Source organism: Neopelma chrysocephalum, unplaced genomic scaffold (genome assembly GCF_003984885.1).
Source record: "Neopelma chrysocephalum unplaced genomic scaffold, ASM398488v2 Primary Assembly neopelma1_72, whole genome shotgun sequence".
Lineage (NCBI taxonomy): Eukaryota > Metazoa > Chordata > Aves > Passeriformes > Pipridae > Neopelma > Neopelma chrysocephalum.
The window spans coordinates 3,038,723-3,059,595 of NW_020897732.1; the positions used below are offsets into that span (position 1 = coordinate 3,038,723).

The 20,873-nt window shown below is 38.5% G+C and overlaps 1 protein-coding gene across 8 annotated transcripts in view; it reads left to right on the top strand.

Annotated features, from left to right (window-relative positions):
- CREM (cAMP responsive element modulator) overlaps nucleotides 1-18,699 on the top strand; it is a 37,845-nt gene extending 19,146 nt beyond the window's left edge. For 4 of the 8 annotated variants that reach the window (XM_027686971.1, XM_027686974.1, XM_027686973.1 and 1 more), the window contains 3 exons: nucleotides 4,905-5,048; nucleotides 13,327-13,483; nucleotides 15,157-15,773. In XM_027686971.1, the coding sequence (XP_027542772.1) occupies nucleotides 4,905-5,048; nucleotides 13,327-13,483; nucleotides 15,157-15,301 (446 nt within the window). In that variant the 3' untranslated portion in view covers nucleotides 15,302-15,773. Of the gene's footprint in view, nucleotides 1-4,904; nucleotides 5,049-8,809; nucleotides 8,944-13,326; nucleotides 13,484-15,156 lie in introns of those variants that run through there. The other 4 variants (XM_027686972.1, XM_027686976.1, XM_027686977.1 and 1 more) reach the window with 3 other exon arrangements.
- The last annotated feature ends 2,174 nt before the right edge of the window (nucleotides 18,700-20,873 follow it).

The window sequence follows — 20,873 nt, forward strand, 5'->3', positions numbered from 1 at the left end:
AATTTTTTAATATTATTTTTTGTTTTGCTTAGGTTTACTTTAAAAAATACATATATATTTGCCATTTCAAGGCTTAAAAAGAAATGCTAGACTATCACAATGATCTCGTGAGCCTGAAAACCTTTAGGATTCTAAGAAATTTGAGAGTTTACGTTTTTTAATCATAGTTTCCTCTAGGAAACCAGAGTTGTACTTTGACTTGCAATGACTTGCAGCAAGTAATTCTTAGTAGAGTATATTTTCATTTGAACACAGCCATAAACCATAGGAAAAGGGAAGTGAATAACAAGATTCACAGTTTTTGCTTTCTTTTTCAATCAGATATTTACTTGTGAAAATTAAGCAACAGAGAGGCAACACCAACAATGTGCTTGAACAACAGAATCCACAAAGATTTAATTAAATTTCATTTCTCCTAACTTAAACTTGGCTATAAGCCAAGCTTGGAAGATTTCTGGGATTTTGATACTTTTTCTTTTGAGTGAGTTATGGTTGTAGCCTAAAACATGTGCTGTATATTTAAGGTTCTCATCATAATGAGGCATTGCTTCAGGATGCAAAGTCAGCCTTCATGGACTGTCTTGTTTCTGGCTCCAAAATTTTGTTTTGAGAGCTTTGTCTTCCTGGAAATGGTTTTTCTGACCCAATTTATTTGTTTATTAATTTAATTTTTTTTTTTAAGTTCAGCTTTGTAAATTAAACTATCACTCACCTTTTGCTTCAGTGAAGTCTGTGTGTTCTAATTCTGTTTAGAAAAAATTGGTACCAGGTGTTAGCAAGGATAGTCATTTCCCTGTAGTAGAGCATGTCCTAATTTGGAATTTGCCAAGGAACTTAACTGTTGACTTCTAGTCCTTACATGTATAAAGCACAGATCTGGAGCATTTCTGAGCTGTCCTGTTGGCTGCCTGTGATTCTCAGGAACTGCTGTTAGCTAGAACCAGGAACACTGTCTGGGAATGCAGCAACTTGTGTGTTGATTTTTAAACTGGATATTATGCAGGTCACCACACATATCTACTTTATCTTTACATCTCCTGTCAATAGCTCTTTACTGCTGCCTGTCATTATTATGCCTGAGCACTCCTCTCTTCCTGGCCAGCATTGTTTGCACAGGTTGTCCTGTGCAGGCACCCAGCAGTTTATGCATTAAGCTTGTACAGTGTCCATGGCAATGAAGAACTGGTCTTGCAGTGTCACTGCGGCCATCTGTGGTGTGCCCTGGTTGAAAAGAGATGTCATATGTTATTGCATTTGCTGGTTCTTTTTTCTCTACTGTTCTCTCTATTCCTGCATTCAGGAAAGGCAGTTTAGTTGAAAAGATCATTTTGACTGTATGTTGGTGTCTGGATGTCTGGGATAACTATTTTTGGAATAACTTGATAAGTAAATTTTTCTGGAAAACAAATGCATTTTTTTCTATTAGCAGCAGCGATGGCTGTTCTCCACTTTTTAGCAGCCAAAATGGTATGTTGCCATGGTTTCCAAATATCTTTTTCCTCAGAGCTTCTTGGCTTTGGCTTATGGAAGCAGACAAACTGACAGGCATGACCAGATAAAATGTCTTTGCCAGTTACCTCCATCAACATATGTGTTATCTTTCTGTCAGGGGAATGAGTGGTTTTGCACAAGGCACTGCCTTGTGTAGGAGCCTTGTAGCCTCGTTTGACTGTGAACCTACTCTGTTGACTGTAGTTCTGTCATGTTGGTTATTTCATACTGAAAAAAACCCAGTTTCTTCCTCACCTATGGTGGTGGTCTAATGTGCAAGAATTGTTTGTTCAGTTGGAGTGTGTGAATCAACCTCCCCACCTCCCTGCCTACTTGTGCATATCATGATGATCTGCCTGAAGAGATGCAGGGGAAATGAAAATCATTAGTTCTTTTGCCATCTGTTTGGGTTGCTTGCTGTCTTAGGGCAGCTTTTTAACAATTGGAGAATTAAGAAGTCTTTTGGGAAAGACCAACTTTAGTTCCTTTTCCTGTTTTGGGAAGGAGGGAAAGATCTGATTTTTTTCTGGTTTAGAGCAGTTTATTGTAGTCAGAGAGTGGTATTAGTATTGTCTTCAGTCTTGGCTAGAAGATGCTACTTGTACCCATCCACCTCCAGGGACTGTCCAGGAAAGTCCTATGGTCTTCAGAGAAAGCCCAGTTTTCAGTAGAGCTCCAGCACAACCAAGTGTGTGCAGAGGGTGAGATCAGGACAGTGAATGGGGGGATGGGCAGTGTTTTGTTCTGGGAATATGGCAGGGATCAGTCCTGTAGGGGAGGCAATTACTAGAGTTAATTCACTCTTGTTTAGAAAGTCCTGGATTGTGATCTGAATGAATAATTGCAGTACAGATGTGACATAATTGTTTACCCAGAATCACTGTGGAGCCAAGAGCATTGTATCATTCTGTGCTGATGTTTTACTGCTCAGGAAGCCAAAGTAACTATGTTTTATGTGGTATGGTTCTGTGATGGTGTAGACATACCATTTTTGGTGCTAACTCTTAAGAGGCAGAATTTGGCTCTGTATAACTTCTCTGGGAGGTAGAGTTAACAAATCCTGCTGCTCTTGTCCTGGACCTCTTGAAGAACAGAGAATACAACAATTTACTTCTCTTGCTTCTCTCTCTTTCACCCTACCCCAAAATGGGGCACTTTTTGCTTTGGAGGCCAGACCAAAACAACATCTTGCTCTCTTCACCCTGCCACCCTCTTCCACTACTCCTTAATGCCTTAGGGAGCCTGCGTGCAGGACATGTTAGGATGCTCCTACATTGCACGTTCCCCATTCCAAAGGCAGGACTGGAGTTCCATGCTGAACCCTGTTCCAGTATTACAGATAAGGCTCTGAACTTCATTCAGCATGAGAGGAATTCCAGCTTTTGCCCTAAAGAAGCTAATTTAGCGTCTGGGATTTGGCAATCTCTGTGCTGTTTGAAGTGTTTATATCTGAAGTTGCACTTTCAAGGTACTCAATTCTTGTTAAAACAGAACAGTTGAAATCAGCCATCTCCAAAATTCACATAAATCCTGTATTCCGATAAGCAGAGCTGAAGCTTCAAGAATGTAATCAAATACTGTGAATCTGACAGTGAATTCAGAGGAGTTGGCAAGCCTGAATCTGACTTTAATCTGTACTTACGTCTGACTTTTGTAGCACCTCAGATCACAAATACAATCATGATGTTTGTAGTTTAAATATCTTTTAGGGGAGAAAGGAGTTTGTTACTACTTGGGAATTGGGTTCTCAGCTAAAAGTTTCAGGATTGTTTTAATTAACATAAGGTACATGGATTTGGCTGGTGGACCACTTGGTGGATAAGGAATTCACTGGATGGTCACACTTTGACAGAGTAGAGAGGTGGACCTGTGCAAACCTCATGAAGTCCAACAAGGCCATGTGCAGGGTCCTGCATGTGGGTTGGGGCAATCCTAGACATGGATACAGACTGAGCAAAGAGTGGATTGAGAGAAGCTTTGCCACAGAGGACTTTGATGTGCTGATGACTGAAAAACTAGGTATGAGCCAGCCATGGCTCATGTGGAAAACTGGGTATCAGCCAACCATGAGCGCTTGTGGCCCAGAAAGCCAGTCCTGTCCTAGGCTGCATAAAAAGCAGCACAGCCAGCAGGTCAAGAGAGGTGATTCTGCCCCTCTGCTCTGCTAAGACCCCACCTGGAGTGTCGCATCCAGCTCTGGGGTACCCAGCACAAGACAGACACGGTCCTGCTTGAGCAGATCCAGAGGAGGGCCATGGAGGTATCGGGAGCTGGAGGCCTTCCATATAAAGGCAGGCTGAGAGAACTGGGGTTGTTTAGCCTGGAGAAGAGAAGGCTCTAGGGAGACCTTGCAGTGGCCTTCCAGTACTTAGAGGGCCTACAGGAAAGATAGAGAGGGACTCTTTGTCAGGGAGGGTAGTGATAGAATGAGAGGGCAACAGTCTGAAACAGAGAAGATAGATTTAGATTACATACGAGGGTAAAATCTTCACTGTGGGGATGGTGAGGCACTGGAACAGGTTACTCAGAGAAGCTGTGGATGACCCACCCCTGTAAATGTTCAAGGCCAGGTTGGATGGGGCTCTGAGCAACCTGGTCTAGTGGAAGGTGCTTCTGCCCATGGCAGGGGAGTTGGAACCAGATGATCTTGAAGGTCCCTTCTGACTCAAACCATTCTATGATATTTCTGTGTTTAAGAAAGGCAATACTAATTTAAGAAGGAATATACAATTAACAATGTCTCTAGGGAATTGCATTTTTTCTAAATATTTGATTATGGCAAGGAATACAATATGATCTTTTAATGAGGAAAGTATATTTGTATTTTTCATATTGCTGATTACATGGATGGAAAAATCCCACTTTGTTCTATTTCTCTTCTTACAAAAATATTGGACTCTTTACAACTTTGTACAACTTGGATAAATATTGTTAGGCTAAACTTTCTCTTGCAGTAAGGAAAGGATTGTGAGTGTCAGAAGACTTTCTCTTTCTTTGCCTAGATGTCCTGGGTTTTGTTTTGTGGGAGGCAGTAAACATAGCTTTTATTTTTATTTTTTTTAAATAACTTCTACATTTGTGTTTAGAACAACAATGATTCTATATGGCTAGGAGCTACTATTTTTTACAATTATATTAACACTATTCTAGGAGAGTTCATATTTCGGGAAATAGATAAAATATGTTGAACATGGCTTTTTGTCTGTTATTCATGTGGCATATACTACAAAGCAGGCTTTATATTTGTGGAAATCAGTATTAACATTATCTAAGTTTTATTGTACACTTGATCTTTAAGCAAGGAGAGGACCAGGAGTCCTATCAGACAATGTTTATTTCAAAAAGGGAATTTTGCTTTTTGGCATATGTTATCTCTTCCTATTGCCTAACTTATCTTTTTCTTTTCTGTTTAGTTACTATATCTCAAGGTGGTACAATCCAGACAGTGACAAATTCAGGAGCTCCTCAACCAGGTGCTACCATTGTGCAATATGCAGGACAGTCATCTGATGGCACACAACAGTTTTTTGTTCCTGGAAGCCAAGTTGTTGTTCAAGGTATGTTTTATTAGTCCAATGCATTATAATTTTTTCATATTAAACAATTTTTCTTAAAAGGTTTTTTATTGTGTTGACATTATTGCACTATTAAATACAATACTTACGGATAGCGAGATGAAAGATAGTCTTAGGAGGGGACTCAGGTTCTGTGCTCAGCAAGGCAGTGACTACTTTTGATTAAAAGAAGGAAATAACAATATAAAATCACTTTCTGCTTAGAATTCTCTTTGAATTCTCTTGTCCAGATTTTTGAGACATATATTTAATAGGAGTACAGGTGCTGTTACAGATTGAAGTGAGATGCTGAAGGTGCACCTCATTTAATATATTAAACTAAATTATTTTTTTCAGCAGTTAATCTTATTAAAACACAAATTTTGAAGTTCTTTGGATATGTTTAGTGCAGAATTTTCTTGCAACTTATGACTCTTGTTGTTATTAGAGTGCAGATCCTTAACTGAAGCTAGTTTTCTCACAGAAGAGCACTTTGAAGATCCTATAAAATGCACACATGAACTGAACTGTGAATAATGAATTCTTGAGACTTACTGTATTTTGTGCATAATGTTTTTCCTTCCACTGTTCTCAGCCTTTTGGTAATGCTGAGGGAGCTGGAGAACCAGGTGTCTTGGATTCTTATCATTATCAGAGGAAATTGGGTAATGCTGATGAAAACCTTTGAAAATGGGGAAGAGATTTCTCTGTGGAGTCACTAAATTAGTAGCTATGGAGGATATAGGGGATTTTTAAAAATTTTTATTTTATTGACACACAGAAGTAGGAAGGGAGGGCTGTATGAATGCTCTCATAAGCCAAAACAGCTATCTGAAATAAGCTATGAGAAGAGCTAGAAAGGTGTTAAATATGTATTCATGGAGTGGATGAAAGTCATCAAATAAGTGTAGGCACAGACATCTGAGGTAGTTCATGAAGTCCAGGTTGAGGTGCTTTATTTTACCTGCTGTAGATGTTTGAAATAAGTTCTGTCTTTAGGTGGCTGTTTCTTTTCCTTTGCTGTAAAGGTAGCCAAGAGTCTTAATAAAAATAATAGCTTGTAGATATCTGCCTTTGTTGACACAATGCGAAATAGCAGTACGAAATTTGAGTTCTTCCATTGCCTCTGGTTAATTCTTTGCTGTAATACATTGTTGTCCCAAGACTTCTCAGAAGCATTTCAGGAAAGTTTTAAGACTATAATGTGAAAACCCCTTAGCCAAATGTTAGTTTTTATTGTGCAGAGAGTACTGTTATAACATCCCTAAATGTTATTATGAATACATTCTTAGCAAAGCCTTAAGACCCAAATTTGGCTGTCCCACAACCAAATTTCTCACTCTGATAGTACATGTTTTCTGAGTATCTTCTATGCATGTGCCTACACATCCCTTAAATCAGAGGCTTCTCCATCTCTCCAGGTTGACTGTAGTGTTTTATAGGTATTGCTTTGATTCTTCAGAACTTTGGGGTCAGGGCAGAGAGAGTAACTCCTCACCTATTTCCAAAAACTTCCCAAGTCTGTGAAGAGACACAGAATTTAAGGATTCTATCTGGCAGCATTTCAGTCCTTGGGACTTTCATTTGACCAACCTTCCTTTACAGACTCTCGGTTACAGAGTAGTCCTTTGATGGGGCTGCTCAGTCTCAGTGATGGGCCTGACAAGCTGGAATAGCTCATGAAATGTCTTGCCTGGGATGGAAACACTCACAATGGATTGAGAGACAGTTACTAAATACCTGCCATATCATGTCTCTGGAAGCTTCTAGATACCTTTAATGACGTTGAATTGTTCTCTGTCCATGGTCAGAGAAGTTGACTTCCTGGAATTCTCTGTTCCTTTGGTTCAAAGTCCGGTGCTTTAGTGAGGCTCGTAGCTGTTGACACAGAAGAAAAGTTCTACATATATATACAGAGAAAAGTACAAACCAAACAATAAGTGAGCATGACCTTGAATATGACGAGAAGATAAAAGGCTTGAAGTTACTATACATGCTATTGATGTTGGAAAATATTAAAAATAATAAATATTTAGTAAAAAAAAGGTATGTAAAAAGAGTGTGAAAGCACCTGAGGATGTTTACAGTGATACACTTGTATATAGTCAACAAACCTGAGTTATTCAGGATGGAGCGAGACAATGGAATTAGGCGAATATACAGGTGTCTGAAATGTCCTTAGTACAGGTTATCTTGCCTTGCTAGACAGTCTGTAAGAATATAGTTATGAATATTTGTCATTTATGTACACTTTGTAGTTGAATGGTCACCTTATATTGTGATAGCACAGATTATAATAGGAAAAAACATTCTGCTTAGTATCTGTCCACTTATATATATATGGTAATAATTTATAATGATTTTGGATAGGTAGCACATAAATTTTTTTGTAATAATCATAGAAGTAAAGGAATAAAAAATATGACAAATATCAGTCCCAGGGCAGAAAAGATCTGTTTCAGAATCTTTCAGATAACATATGTATTGATATTTTTTTCTAAAGTATTTGTTGATGAATCTCATGTAATAATGGATTACGTAAACACTGTACTTGATATTTTCTGATAACCTCTGGTGGGAAAAAATATTAGGAGCAAGGTGCCAAAGGTGTTGATCCAACTGAGTGACACTGCATTTGCTACAAGTTTACATTTGTAGGCAAAATAAGAGGTATGTCTAATGTCTGGACAGTTTCTTAATACAGGTTAAGGGTTTTTTTGCTAGCTTAAGAAGAAGAAAGTGTTTGATTATTAGTGACAAATGAACGTAGAAAAGTTGTATAAAAATCATTCTGTTGGGATCTATGTGTATTTTCATTATATGGTCAGTGATGTTTGAGATCTGTGGCTTGAATTTCTTGTGTGCTTCAGTTCTGATCTTCTGTTCATATGATCCTGAAGTGGTCCTGTAATCACTGAATGTTCCTTTTTTACATTGATGCTTCCACTGTTGCCATCCAGCTTAGTTTCATAGTTGATGAATTACCAGTCTGAATTTATTTATTACAGACAAGGACCTTAGAAATTTGCCATGCCCTACATGCAGACCAGTTGGTCTGAAACTTATTTAAATTGATATAAGTAAGGAGTAGCTCTGTTAGAGCTGATTTTTTTTTTTTAATTTATTTTTTAAAATTAAGTCAACCAGATCTCTTGGACATATTTTGAAAAGGCAGGGAGGGGGGAATAGATAGCCCTTACCCAGAGTTATTGTTCTGCCTGAAATTACTAACATTAGGTTGACTTACTTTGTTGGAGCATTGTTTAATCTTTTCTGAAGCTTTTAACTGAAATTGAGTGGGTTGTTGATAGCCTCACAAAGAAAGGAGCTCTAGCCTTTCATTTACCTATTTGTTATAGCTTATTAGCTTTCCTGTCTCGCATGTCTGACCAACAGAGTTCTCTGCCTTTTAGTGGAACTGCTCCAATCAAAACAGTTGCATGTCTGTTTAAAATTTCCTTATTTTCTATTCAGTCATTGCTTTATCATTTCAATTCATTCATGAGTGCTAGAGCCACATTTTAATTTCTGTCAGATAGTGCTGTGAATTTTCAGCCTGTACTTTACAGCTAGTTTTGTGGTGAGTGCTTTCTGTAGCTTTATGAATAATTCAGGGAAAAAGAACAAAGCTAGGATTATAAAAATATGGAAGAGGAAAAAAAACAAAACAGGTTTACTGGAAAAGGAATTCTTTGGGCTGCAGTTTCAGTGAGCTGTTCCAGTGAGAGAGCATATTAATGACAGTGGTAAGCAAGTGAGGTCACTGTGATGTCAGTGCTCTTGCTTGTAATCCTGCACATGCTTGCTAGTTTGGAACAGTTCATGCTGGGCTCTGGTAGAGGAGCAGGAGAGTTGTGTGTGCAGGAGCTGATCATGGCTGTAACAGGAGATGAAACAGGTAAAAATTTTGTTCACCTTTTACATGATATTTTTCTATGTCTAAGCAGATTTAGTTAGTATTTGTGACATTTTCTTTTGAACCTGTTGCTGTAATTCTTTCATCTCTCAAAACTCATACAAATAGCTTCTATCTAGTTAGTGTAGGGCTTCAGGGCAATTTTTATGGTTTCAATTGGAAAAAAAAACACCAAAAAATCACTGTTAGTGCATGAGTTCTTGCAGAGATTAGTTCAGATAAATAATCTTTACTACTTGATGCAGAATTTTGCTGAAAAAAAGCCACCAGTCTTCTTTTGCATTTTTCTTTATTGTGGAGATAGTCATATATGCTACTATGTTTATAGTTGCTTTTTGTTTTGTAAAAATGATGCTGCCTTTTTTTTTTTGTTTAGCAATAAACACTACAGATTTGATAGCTGTGGGCTTAAGCTTAGCTGTAAAGAAAAGGTGTGCATTGTTTCAGCAGTGTAAATAAACCCTGTGCTCTCATCATTAAAAAAATACTGAATGTAAATAAATTTGAGAGCAATAATTCTGAGTATTGTAACGCCTGCTTGTTTTCTCCTCCACTGTTAAAATGGTCTGTTCCTCAGCTAATTGAGTTCAAAAGGCTGACGTCATTAGATTTCCTGGAATCGTGTTGCAGTAGGGAGCTGGAAAAGTTAAACTCCAAACAAGATACACATTGACGTCAGCTCCAAGTCATGCTGCGATTTAGTCAGTTCCTTTCTGCTTCGTCAATTGCCTCCGGCAGCTCGGCAGCTTTAACCCCTTCGCAGCCGGCACAGGCTCCTACGTGCTGCTGCTCGGTGCTGGCACACATTGTTTGATTAACCGGAAGATAAGTATCTTCTCCGAGTCGGTGTTTTTAATGCTCAAAGGGGTAATGATTCAAGCCCTGTGTAGCCAGTTTAGCGGTTAAAACCCCTTTGATAATCAAGTCCCACCATTATGACTCACAGAAGGGGAGAACAGACATAAAAATACATCAGGGTTTTTTTTCTCCTGGATAGTCACTGAAAGAACTGTGGGAATGCTCTCTAGTGTTCAGCAAGCTACTTTTTCCAAGAAGGTGTTGCTTTTAAATTTTTTTTTTAATTGTCAGAGCTTAATTTACAAGGTTCGTTGTGCTCTTCTGAATGTGGTCTGGTTTTTTTAGTAGTTGTTTTTCGTCTGTTTCTCTTCTTGTTAATAATTTTTCTTTTTGTAAGTCTCAGCTGAAAGCTTCAGATTTTCAGTGACTTTTTACTCCCTTGCAATTTTAAGGAGTTGAAAAAAAAACCAACAAACTTGACCTGGGGCAGTGTGTTAGGGAACTGTGCCAACTGAAGGTTTGTTGCTTTGTTAATAATCTCGGTCCTACCTGTGGTGCCTTAGGAATTACTTTAAACCTTTGTGACGTTTATTAGAAATGGCCACAGAGGTTTGTCAGTCTGGAGTAAGGTGTGTGGGATATTTGTCTCAGATGCCAGAATGAGTGCTTCTCTGTCATATAGACACATTACTAGATTTAAAATACCCTTGGTAAAATAGTTTATTCCCCCTGCTTGAAGCCCATTTCACTTTTCCCAAGGTATTTTTCTGGGGAACGCAGTGACACTAACTTTTTGAGATACTATACAAAACACTTTGCAGTCTTTGAAAGTACTGATTTGCAGTGATGTATCACAAAGCACATATTACTGCTCAGCTAAAAGATATTCTGTCAATGCTATGCTTTTTCCTTTTTTTTTAAAGACAGTGATGTCTGGGTTTGCAAGGTCTGTACCACCAGAATGGTTATTTATCTGTGTTATTGTGCTGGCAGGTTTATAAGTGAGACAACTGTTAGGCAGGGACAGCCACTACCGGGACCTGTTGTTACTTACAGTGGTGTTTGCTGATCCCAGCTGAGATAGGGAATCACTTTTGTTAAGCCTTGCTGCAGGTACATGATCACACTGAGTCCTCTTCACAACAGCAGCAGTAAGCCCTATTCACTGCCATCTGAGTGTAAATCAAACAAAGACAACAAAGGAGTTGGTCTTGCCAGGCTGAGGTGACCTGGGTTATGGGGCTTTCCCCATGACTTGGTCGACAAAATGGCTTGCTTGGATTTCTAATTCATTATAGCTAATACAAACTAAGACAACATCTCTTTTATGCCTAGTGATGAAGTAGAAAAAAGGTAGTTCTTAACATAGAGTCTATAAAATGTATGTAATGTGGCCAGCATAAAGGTGAGCCTAAAGAGTTACTAACATTCCATTTTTATAAATAGTGAGCTGAAGTATCGTTCCATTGACATGACTGTGGAGAACTTAAAGAAAGGCTTCAGTAATTCCCCTGTAGATGTACAAGACAACCAAGCCCTGTGTTCATGGCAGCTGCCTGTCAGTGCTCACAGGGCTGTTCTGAGCCGATTTCTCCCTCCCTCCCTCCCTCCATCCCCAGGGGATTATCCAGGTCAGTTCACTGGTCCAGTTCATCTTGTAATTCCACAAACACTTTTACCCGAAGGATGGAGAGCTGGGGGAGGTGCAAGGGGTTTAAGCTGATAATGATTTTAGGACATGGCTGTGGAATTGTGGTCTAAACACAACTTCATCCTGTTTTTTTTATTTAATTAGTGAAGCATCTGCATTAATATAATAAGAATAATAGTATATTTTTATTAAGTTTAGTTTTTCCCCCTGTAGTTGATGTTTCTTTATTTCTGTACTTGTCAGCTTCCCCAAAATATTTGTGTCTACATTTTATTTTTCCAAGTTGTCCTAGTTTCAGCTGGGATAGAGTTAATTTTCTTCCTGGTAGCTGGTACTGTGCTGTGTTTTGTATTTAGGATGAGAATGATGTTGAGAGCACACCGATGTTTTAGTTGTTGCTGAGTAGTGCTTGCTCTAAGTCAAAGACTTTCCAGCTTCCCATGCTTTGCCAGCAAGTAGGCTGGGGGTGCACAAGAAGCTGGGAGAGATCACAGCCAGGACAGATGACCCCAACTAGCCAAAGGGGTATTCCATACCATAAGGCATCATGCTCAGCACATAAACTGTAGGAAAAGCTGGCCAGGGACTGCTGCTTGGCAACAGTCAGGGCATCAGTGAGTGGTGAGCAATTGCTTTTCATTTGCATCACTTGTTTTTCTTGGGTTTTATTTCTCTTTCTTTTAGTTATTATCCTTTCTTTACATTTATTATTATTTTATTTCCATTATTAAATTGTTCCCATCTCAACCTATGAGTTTTGTTACCCCATCCCATCAGAGGGGGGGTGGTGGGTGGGGTGAGTGAGTGGTTGTGCTTAGTTGCAGGCTGGGGTTAAACCATGACACACAAGTTTTTCCATTATTTGAATATTGCTTTGAAGAATTAAAGTATAAATTAAGTGTAACATAATAGCCTCTGAAATGTCATCTTTTATGTTCTGCTGTTTTAATGAGAAAATTTGAAGTTCTGTTCTGTAATAATATAAAATATTTATAAAGAGGAACAGATAAGTACTTGCTTAGAATTTGAAGAGGGATACATTTTTTGTTTGGTTCTTTTTTCTACGTCAGACAAGTCACAAGTGCTTAGGACTTTCACAGTGTTTTAAAGTTGAAGTACATCAAGTAGGAACAAAGTACACCAGAAATACAGAAATTAAATGAGACTATCAGAAAGGTATCAGTTTCAAGTAATGTGTCAAATCAGCATTTAGCTTGGGGAGAGCTCAAAACTGGTAGGCTCAGGAGATGAATCTGAACTTTTGCCCTCTGACTTACTGTACAGATACACCTCTTCCTGTGCAACCACTGCCACCTCCTCTTGCTAATGCCACAGCATCCTATCTGTGGTCATCATGCTCCTGTCCTCATGAGCGCCTGTCTGCTCCTGTTCATTGTAGCAACAGCAGCTCTCACTGATTTTCCAAGGGTTGCCAAACTGCCGTAGTAAGAGGAAGAGGGAACGTAAGGCTGGTACTGTGGCTATCACAAGGAAGGAGGAGAAAGTTGTTGACTCCTGAAATCTGTTAGAGAACAGGGTAGCATATAAACCTCGGTGGCTGCAACAGCAGGGCCATCTTTTTGTGGGATTGTGCAAACAGGAAATAAGTGTGGATGCTTAAACTGTTTCTCAAACAGCTTTCCCCATGTTGTCTGAAGAGAGCCATGTGGAAGCTTTCACAGGCTTCAGTCTGGCTGGCTAGTGGGGCCACATGCTAGAGCAATTTAAATATTTTACAGTGTGGAAATAAGCATTATTAAGGTAAAAAATATATTTGTGACATTACAGACCTGTGAAATATTCTGTGGATCAGGGATCCCAGATAACTCATTGACAGAAATATGTTATTTTCAGAGAGAAAACACATGCATAGTTATTTTTTGCCATAAAATTTAAAATATGTTTCTTTTATACAGCTGCCACTGGAGACATGCCAGCTTACCAGATTCGAACTCCCACTACTACCTTACCTCAGGGAGTGGTCATGGCAGCCTCACCAGGGACTTTGCATAGTCCTCAGCAAATGGCAGAAGAGGCAACACGCAAGAGAGAGCTGAGACTCTTGAAAAATAGGTAAGACTATACAACAATTCATAATCAGGTTCAAAAAACCTCCCAAAACGTTCTAATGAAATTTTCTTCATAGGGTCATGAGCACTGCTTGTAATTGATGAAGGGACGGCAGGAAATTCTTTGTCAGTCATCCCACATCCTTACAGCATAGAGTATTGGCTGTTGACTCTGCAAAGCTAGAGTTGACTGTATCCCGATAGATTTTTAGTTTGAAAATAGTATGGTAATGCAGAAATAAGTATCAGATAATTTTTGTGATGATCTGGAGTTATGCTTTTGAATTTTAATTCTCCTCCTCCCTACTTCTGACAGTAAAATGAACAGGATGGGCTTTTTCGTTTTGAAACATCCCAGGAAAGAATTAGCTAGGAAAATATCTGAGGACCTCATTAGCAGCTGTCCATTAATGATGCTATGAAGAGGACTTATTCTAGGATGGAATGATAATTATAGACTTTCCTAAATACTTGACTACTGGGATAAGTTACTTTGCAGTGCCCCTGTCATTTTGTGAGGCGTATTGTGTGAGGTGGCTGTATATTTTTTAATTAGTTGGCATGGACTTGACTGAATGTTTTAAATATCAGTCTTTCTCTGTGCATTCTTCTTTCTATTCTTAAGGGAGTCTGTCTCTTTTTAAATGTGTAGCCATCTCTATCATTGGCAGATTAGTAGAAGAAATATTCTGCTGTGCAGATCTCTAATACACTGACTAACCACTTGCCTTATGATCAAATTAATGGTATTGCTTTGCTCTCATGCCTGTCCTTTATTTTAAATTACTCATGAGAATCACTGCATTGTTGTGCTTCCTTTTGTATCTCCTCTCTTCAGTTTTAAAACTAGTGCCTATGCTATAGCTCATAACTTGCTGAAACATTACTCTCATGGTTTGAGAGTTTATCATGTTCCAAGGTGGTAAAGGAGTGGACTCCCAGTACTTCTAATATTTCTTCTGAAATTGAATGCTTATTTAGTCACATGCTCTGAAAACACTATTTAAAGTGTTTAGCTTCAATATAACAGAGTTCTGAGCAGAACTATGAGAATGGATCAGGCTATCATATGCCACCAACAAAAAATACAGACCCATGTGAATGTGCTCAGATGGCCAGTTCTAAAATGCTAATCGATTATATTTGTTTGGGCTTAAATTTTACTGTATGTTCTTACCTCAAGGTAAAAACTTAGAGCACGTAGTAAGCTTGGCATCTAGCTTTTTATCTGAAGAGAGTAGTGTTATGCTTGTGTTTTCTGAAAGTAAATTCTTTGGGTTTGGTTTTAAGATTTTGATGGCAGAAGATAATGCTCCCAATAAACACACAAAATGGAATGTGACTGGAAGAAGAAATGCTGCTTTCCATCCTAATGTTTAGTACAATTCAAGTCAATATGTTATCATTTACTCACTATTTTTCTCAGTTCTTCTGTGTATTAGTTCCATCTTTGGATTTGGTGATGCTGAATTAGTTTCAAGTTCTAGTTGTTTTGAATTGTATTTTAACTATGTTATTGCTTTTGGCTGTTACCTTATGTTCTGTTTGTGCAATCCAGCAGTTGGTTGTTGTTGTTGTTGTTATTGTGGAACCACAGGGATTGCAGGTAATTGCATTTATCCAGTCTTTGCCATATTGTGGCTGTTCCTGTAGTCATTTGCCTTGTATTGGTTCCAGGGAAGCTGCCAGAGAATGTCGCAGAAAGAAGAAAGAATATGTCAAATGTCTTGAAAATCGTGTGGCTGTGCTTGAAAACCAAAACAAGACTCTCATTGAGGAACTCAAGGCCCTCAAAGATCTTTATTGTCATAAAGCAGAATAACTGTCTTTCATTTGGACCTCGTTTATTATGAACTTTAATCAAGGCATGAGAGGAAGCAATTCTACAGATTGCCATATGAACTTGAGAGACACTTGAGGCCCTTGTGGAACCCAGTTTTGCTTAGTGTTTTCAGACTGATTTGGGAGATATTCCAAAATTTGGAATTCTGTCATAGTCTCCATACTCTGCTGAGCTTTCTAATGGCATGCAAATGGCTTTTTTGTTTGCACTTTTTACTTCTGCTTTTTGCAGGGAAGCTGCTAAAGAATGTCGACGTCGGAAGAAAGAATACATAAAATGTCTGGAGAGTCGTGTTGCAGTGCTAGAAGTTCAGAACAAGAAACTTATACAGGAGCTTGAAACCCTAAAAGACATTTGCTCTTCCAAAACAGATTAGTAAAAATATTTATTATACTGTGAACTAAGATATGTCCAGTTGCTTTATAAGACAATACATAGCCAATGTGAATTATGGCTTTCTCTTTGTGTCATTTATATTATATTCCAACTCCTAACATTCCTGAATGCTTTCCTGCTTTTTGTCCATTCATAGCTCTAATTTCAGGTTTTTCATGCTCCTCCCTTCCGTCTCCCAAGGAGCCAAATGTTAAAAAATATAACAGAGTAAAAAAGCGCATAATTTCTAAGAGCTGTTTCTTTGCCATATATTTACATACTACTTTTTACATGTTACTGAGTGTCCTGCACATAGAAAATATTTTACAATTGTTTTAGATGAATTATAAAGATGATGCATCCAGTAATATGAGAAAATCAAACCACCCAAGGTATCTCAGGAAAGAGTTTATAAAAGAATGTTATGATTATATGTATGTATACTAGCATACTAGTCTACAGATGATTTTATGGCATATTTTTATATTAGTTGCTTTGTGGAAAAAAAGTATTGTATTGCTGTCACTGAGTGCCATGGTTAAAGATAGTTTTTAATAGAACCATGTTGTTTAACCTGTGTAGTGTCTGATTTCCTTTAAACACCTGATTGAGCTGCTTTAAAAGCCATGAGTATCTGGAAGAGGACAAAGGAAAAAACCACACCTAAGCTCATGACATGATACTAAGCATATTGTAAATACTTGTAAGAAGCTCTCTGTTATATGGCTGCTATCTAAATTTTCTGTAGTCTGCAGAATATTTGATTTATTAGAGGTCTGTATATCAAAATTTAAATTTGCACCCTGAATACTTCACATTCTTGATTCTGTACACCTGTGGACAGTTGCCTATAGCGAAGACTGATGGTGCAGTTTTTTTCACAATTTCAGCAAACTACTGAGTGATGATAAAGGTGTCTTAAAGAAGGAAGCTTTCCAATAAACAGTAACTATTTGCTGATTCACTGGGTTTTGAAATAGCCCATAGGTGAGAGCTGAAGATCTTTAAAATAAACCCATGTTTAAAGTAGATTACAGCTCTGGTAAATACAGAATGTGCCACTTTCCATTGTGCTTTGAAAGAAAATAGTGCTTATGCAAAGTAGCTTCTGGGTATTTCTTTAATTCAGGAGTGATCTAATTGTTTGTTGGCCAGTACAGTCTGTGAGGAGAGTATTTGGGAGCTTTGCTGGAAGTAATAGCAGCATTGCCTTACTGATGTGGTAGGAAGAAAGGCTTGGTTCCTACTTAATTGGCTTTACTGAGGGGAGTGTGTGTGTGTGGAGGGGAGGAGGGATGGAATCATACTGAAGTCATGGAGACTTCTTAATTTAATTTAAACTGAATTTGCATTTAACCCACTTCACTCTGACCCTGTTGGGGTGGCTTGGTTTGTGTATATCTTTCATTTTTTCTTTTTTACCAAATTACTTGAAATACACAGGATAACTTTCTCGAATCTTTTGAAAGTCCTATTAGGTACGTAAGTGAGACTGTAAGAAGTCTTCTCTCTCACTTCTCGCAGCCACATCAGTTGATTAAGGAGGAAACAAGCTGCCTTTTGACCTCTGGGGCTCTGTTGCAGCTCTGGAACAAAAGTAAAGTAAACTTTGAAATATCCACTTCACTGGAACACTTCCAGGTATGGGATATCCACAGCTTTGCTGGGCAACCTGTTCAGTGCCTCACCACCCTCTGAGTAAAGAATTTATTCCCGACATCTAATGTGAATCTCTCCTCTTCCGGTTTAAAAATCATCCACCCTTGTCCTATCATTGTCTGCCTGTGTACATAGTTGCTTTTCTTCTTTTATATACGCCCTCTTTAAGTACTGAAGGGCCCCAGTGAGGTCTCCCTGGAGCCTTCTTTTCTCCAGGATGAAGAAACCTGGCTATCTCAGCATATTTTCATAGAAGAGATTCTCCAGCCATGTGATTATGTTCGTGGCTCCCCTCCAGACCTGCTCTAACAGGTCCGTGTCTTTCAGGTGCTGAGGACCCCAGAGCTGGATGCAGCACTGCATGTAGGATCTCACAAGGGCAGAGTAGAGGGGCAAAATCCTCTCCCTCCTTGCTGGCCATGCTGGTTTTGATGCATCCCAGGATGGAGTTGGCCTCATGTGCAGCCATTGCACAGCACATTGTTGGGTCATGATCAGCTTTTCATTCATGTCCTTCTCTGCAGCTCCTCACACTTGGACTTGTTGAACATCATGAGGTTCTCATGGGCCCACTTCTCAAGCTTGTCCAGGCTCCCCTGGATGACAACCCATCCTTCTGTTGTGTCAGCTGCACTGCTCAGCTTTGTGTCACCCACAACTGTGCCGAGGGAGCACTTGATCTCACTCTTTATGTCATTGATAAAGATACTAAAGAGCACTGGTCCCAAGGCAGAATCCTGGGGGACACCACTTGTCACAGGCCTTGACCTGGGCATAGAGCCATTGCCCACAACTGTCTGGCTGCATCCATCCAACCAATTCCTTATGCACAGAGTAGTCCACCCTATTTTTAAGACATTTGATTAATGTTTATTTTTTATTTAAATGATTATTTGTTGGAGGGGGTGTTTTGTTAATAATGGAAGCTAAATGCAAATGCTCTTGGCGTATGGTCGTTCTGGAAAATTCCATTTGATCTGTTTATCTGCACCAGGGAGAAATATCCTATTTCAGAGAAGCAACTGCAGAAAAGCTGGCTCATTTAGGCTATGACTAGGAAAAAAGGAAGAGTTTTAATGATGCATTATTCTTTCATTCTCAGTAATTCAGTTCGGTATAACAATTTTGAAAGAATTAGCAACACACATTTCTGTATTTTAAAGTAAGAATGAGCAAATTTGTTGTTGAATAAGAACATTTTAAATCTTCAGTTGGTAAAAGGAGAACCAAGATGTGATGAAGGAAATAACTTATGTCAAAATGGGCAAAGGCAGGTGTGCGCTAATGCCAAGAATCTGCCGTCAGATTACTACTTAAAGGAATAAACCCTGAAAAGTTCTGAATTGGATTGAGAGATGTACACTGAAAACTTTGAGATACTTACTTGAGATTAAATAAAGATTTGAAGGAAAAGTCTGTGTACCACTGGGGTTTGTCAGAGAAATAATACCAAAAAACTTAGGTTCCAAAATACTTCAGTGAAATGGGAATGCTGTAGCCTAGATCTCTGTTCAAGAGGTGTGTCAGAGGATTAAAGCAATAGATAGGATATATGCTAGAATATACAAATTAGTTTAAATTGCAAAGGAAAATAAATCATAAAGTTTTCATTGAATTTGTTTTTTTCTCTTTAAAGTGTCAATTTAGCCCTCTCATGTTTTAGATCAGTTGTGGGACTCAATTTGTTCTACATCAGTGTCCTGAATATTCCTGAATGTGTGCCAGTACTGGAATCCACACGTGCTGTGAACAGGAAGAGAATTTTTCTTTTGACTTACTGTTCATCAAGCTTGCATTTATGCATAAATTCCTGTACTTGCTAGTGCTCCTTTCAAAGGGCAGAATAAGTGGAAATGGTTGGAACTAATTCATTGTTACTTCTTACTCTTCATGGAAGAAATCTGAAAATTGAAACTTAACTGCGGTCTGAATTCAATTGAACTAGGCTTTGGGTTCGATATTCTTTCCAAAGAACTTCCTGACCACAAGATCAAAACCTGCCTTCTGTTTTGTCATGTGTGTGTTGTTAGTTTTAATGCCTTTTACCACAATTTGATACTTTTTCTACATTCTTAGCAACCTCTGGGAGTAGAAACAGTAACTGAAGAGGTGTTCCCTCTTAATTGTCCTACTTGACAGTTGTGTCACTCTGTCACTTGACAAGACTGGAAAGTACCTATTTCCCTAATAAAAATATAGCCCTGAGCTTTGGATACCAATAATTTCCAAAGGAACCTGATTGCAGTTTACATTTGTGAAACAGAATGCTTGATGTGGTGCAGGGAAAAGACCTTTTCAACACATTATTATTATTCTTAATAAAGAAACATTAAATGAATCCAAGTTGGTTTATTACAAGAGAATTTGAGCAGTGCCCAAGCTTGGATTTGTCAGAATCAGGAATTTGTTGTCTTCATTGTCAGAAAAAAAAGGCCAAAATAACTGTGTTTTTTCTTTCTGTAAGAAAATTGCATTCCTATGGTACGAAACTCTTCTCTCTTCCTGAAACCACACAACTGTTTGCAAATTTCTTTACAACTGATAGTTAGAGGATTGGCCTTTACAGGAGGTTGTACTCAAGACTGCATGGATTTTTAATTTTTTTTTATTCCAAATAGATTTTCATGTAGCTTAGCGAGAATGGTCTCTTGAAAAATGTCTTCAGTCTTCTAGAGTTGTGGGTGATGAGGAATGTAATAGTCAGCTTCCTCTTAGGGTATAGCTTTGAGTCATAGCTGTTTCTTAAGCAGACTTACGAAGAGAAATCTCTAGACTATCCAGGCAGATCTCTCTTGACTCCCTAAAACAGCCTCAGCTCTTGTGACCTGGGAAAAAGGGATTAAAATAAGCATATTGTGTGAATAGGTGTGGATTTAGTTTCTTTGAGGGGATTTTTTGATTGTTATTTCCCATAGATTTTGCTGTTTGCAAGAATAATTATTGGATTTATTTTTTTGGTTGCATTGATACAGTCTTAAGGAGTGCAAGTTGTCTCCCATTTGGTTTTCCTTCTGTTCTTATCAAACATAATTGCTAGTCTGTACTGTTATCCTGCAGACATCAGTGTAATAGCTAAATTTAGTGTGATCTTTTTCTGAATGAAGTATCACTTCAGAGAAAACAAAGGGGTCTGCTCAGCTTCTGGTTTGGATTGACTCATTTTGCCCACATTTTTTTCTGTTTAGTGCATGGGTGTGTACATGGCAAGCCTGCAGTGAATGCTGAGCTGTTAAGCAGCTGACAGAAGTAACTGCCTCTTGGTTGTCAGCCTTCGTGTATAAAATATTGTGTGGGGAGGGGGCTTCATTTGGTTGGGGATTTTTTTTAAGGCACTTTGAGGCTCTTCTGGATGAGCGATAACAATGATTTCATTATTCCGGCAAAAGCTGTGTTGGTTCTAGTATTTGCTTCCTTTCAAAACTGAAGAAAATGAGTTATTTAAATTCTAGGGTAATTTAATAGCATCTTATTCAGGCAGGCAATGACAGGTAGCAAAAATCACTTTCTTCTGTGTCTA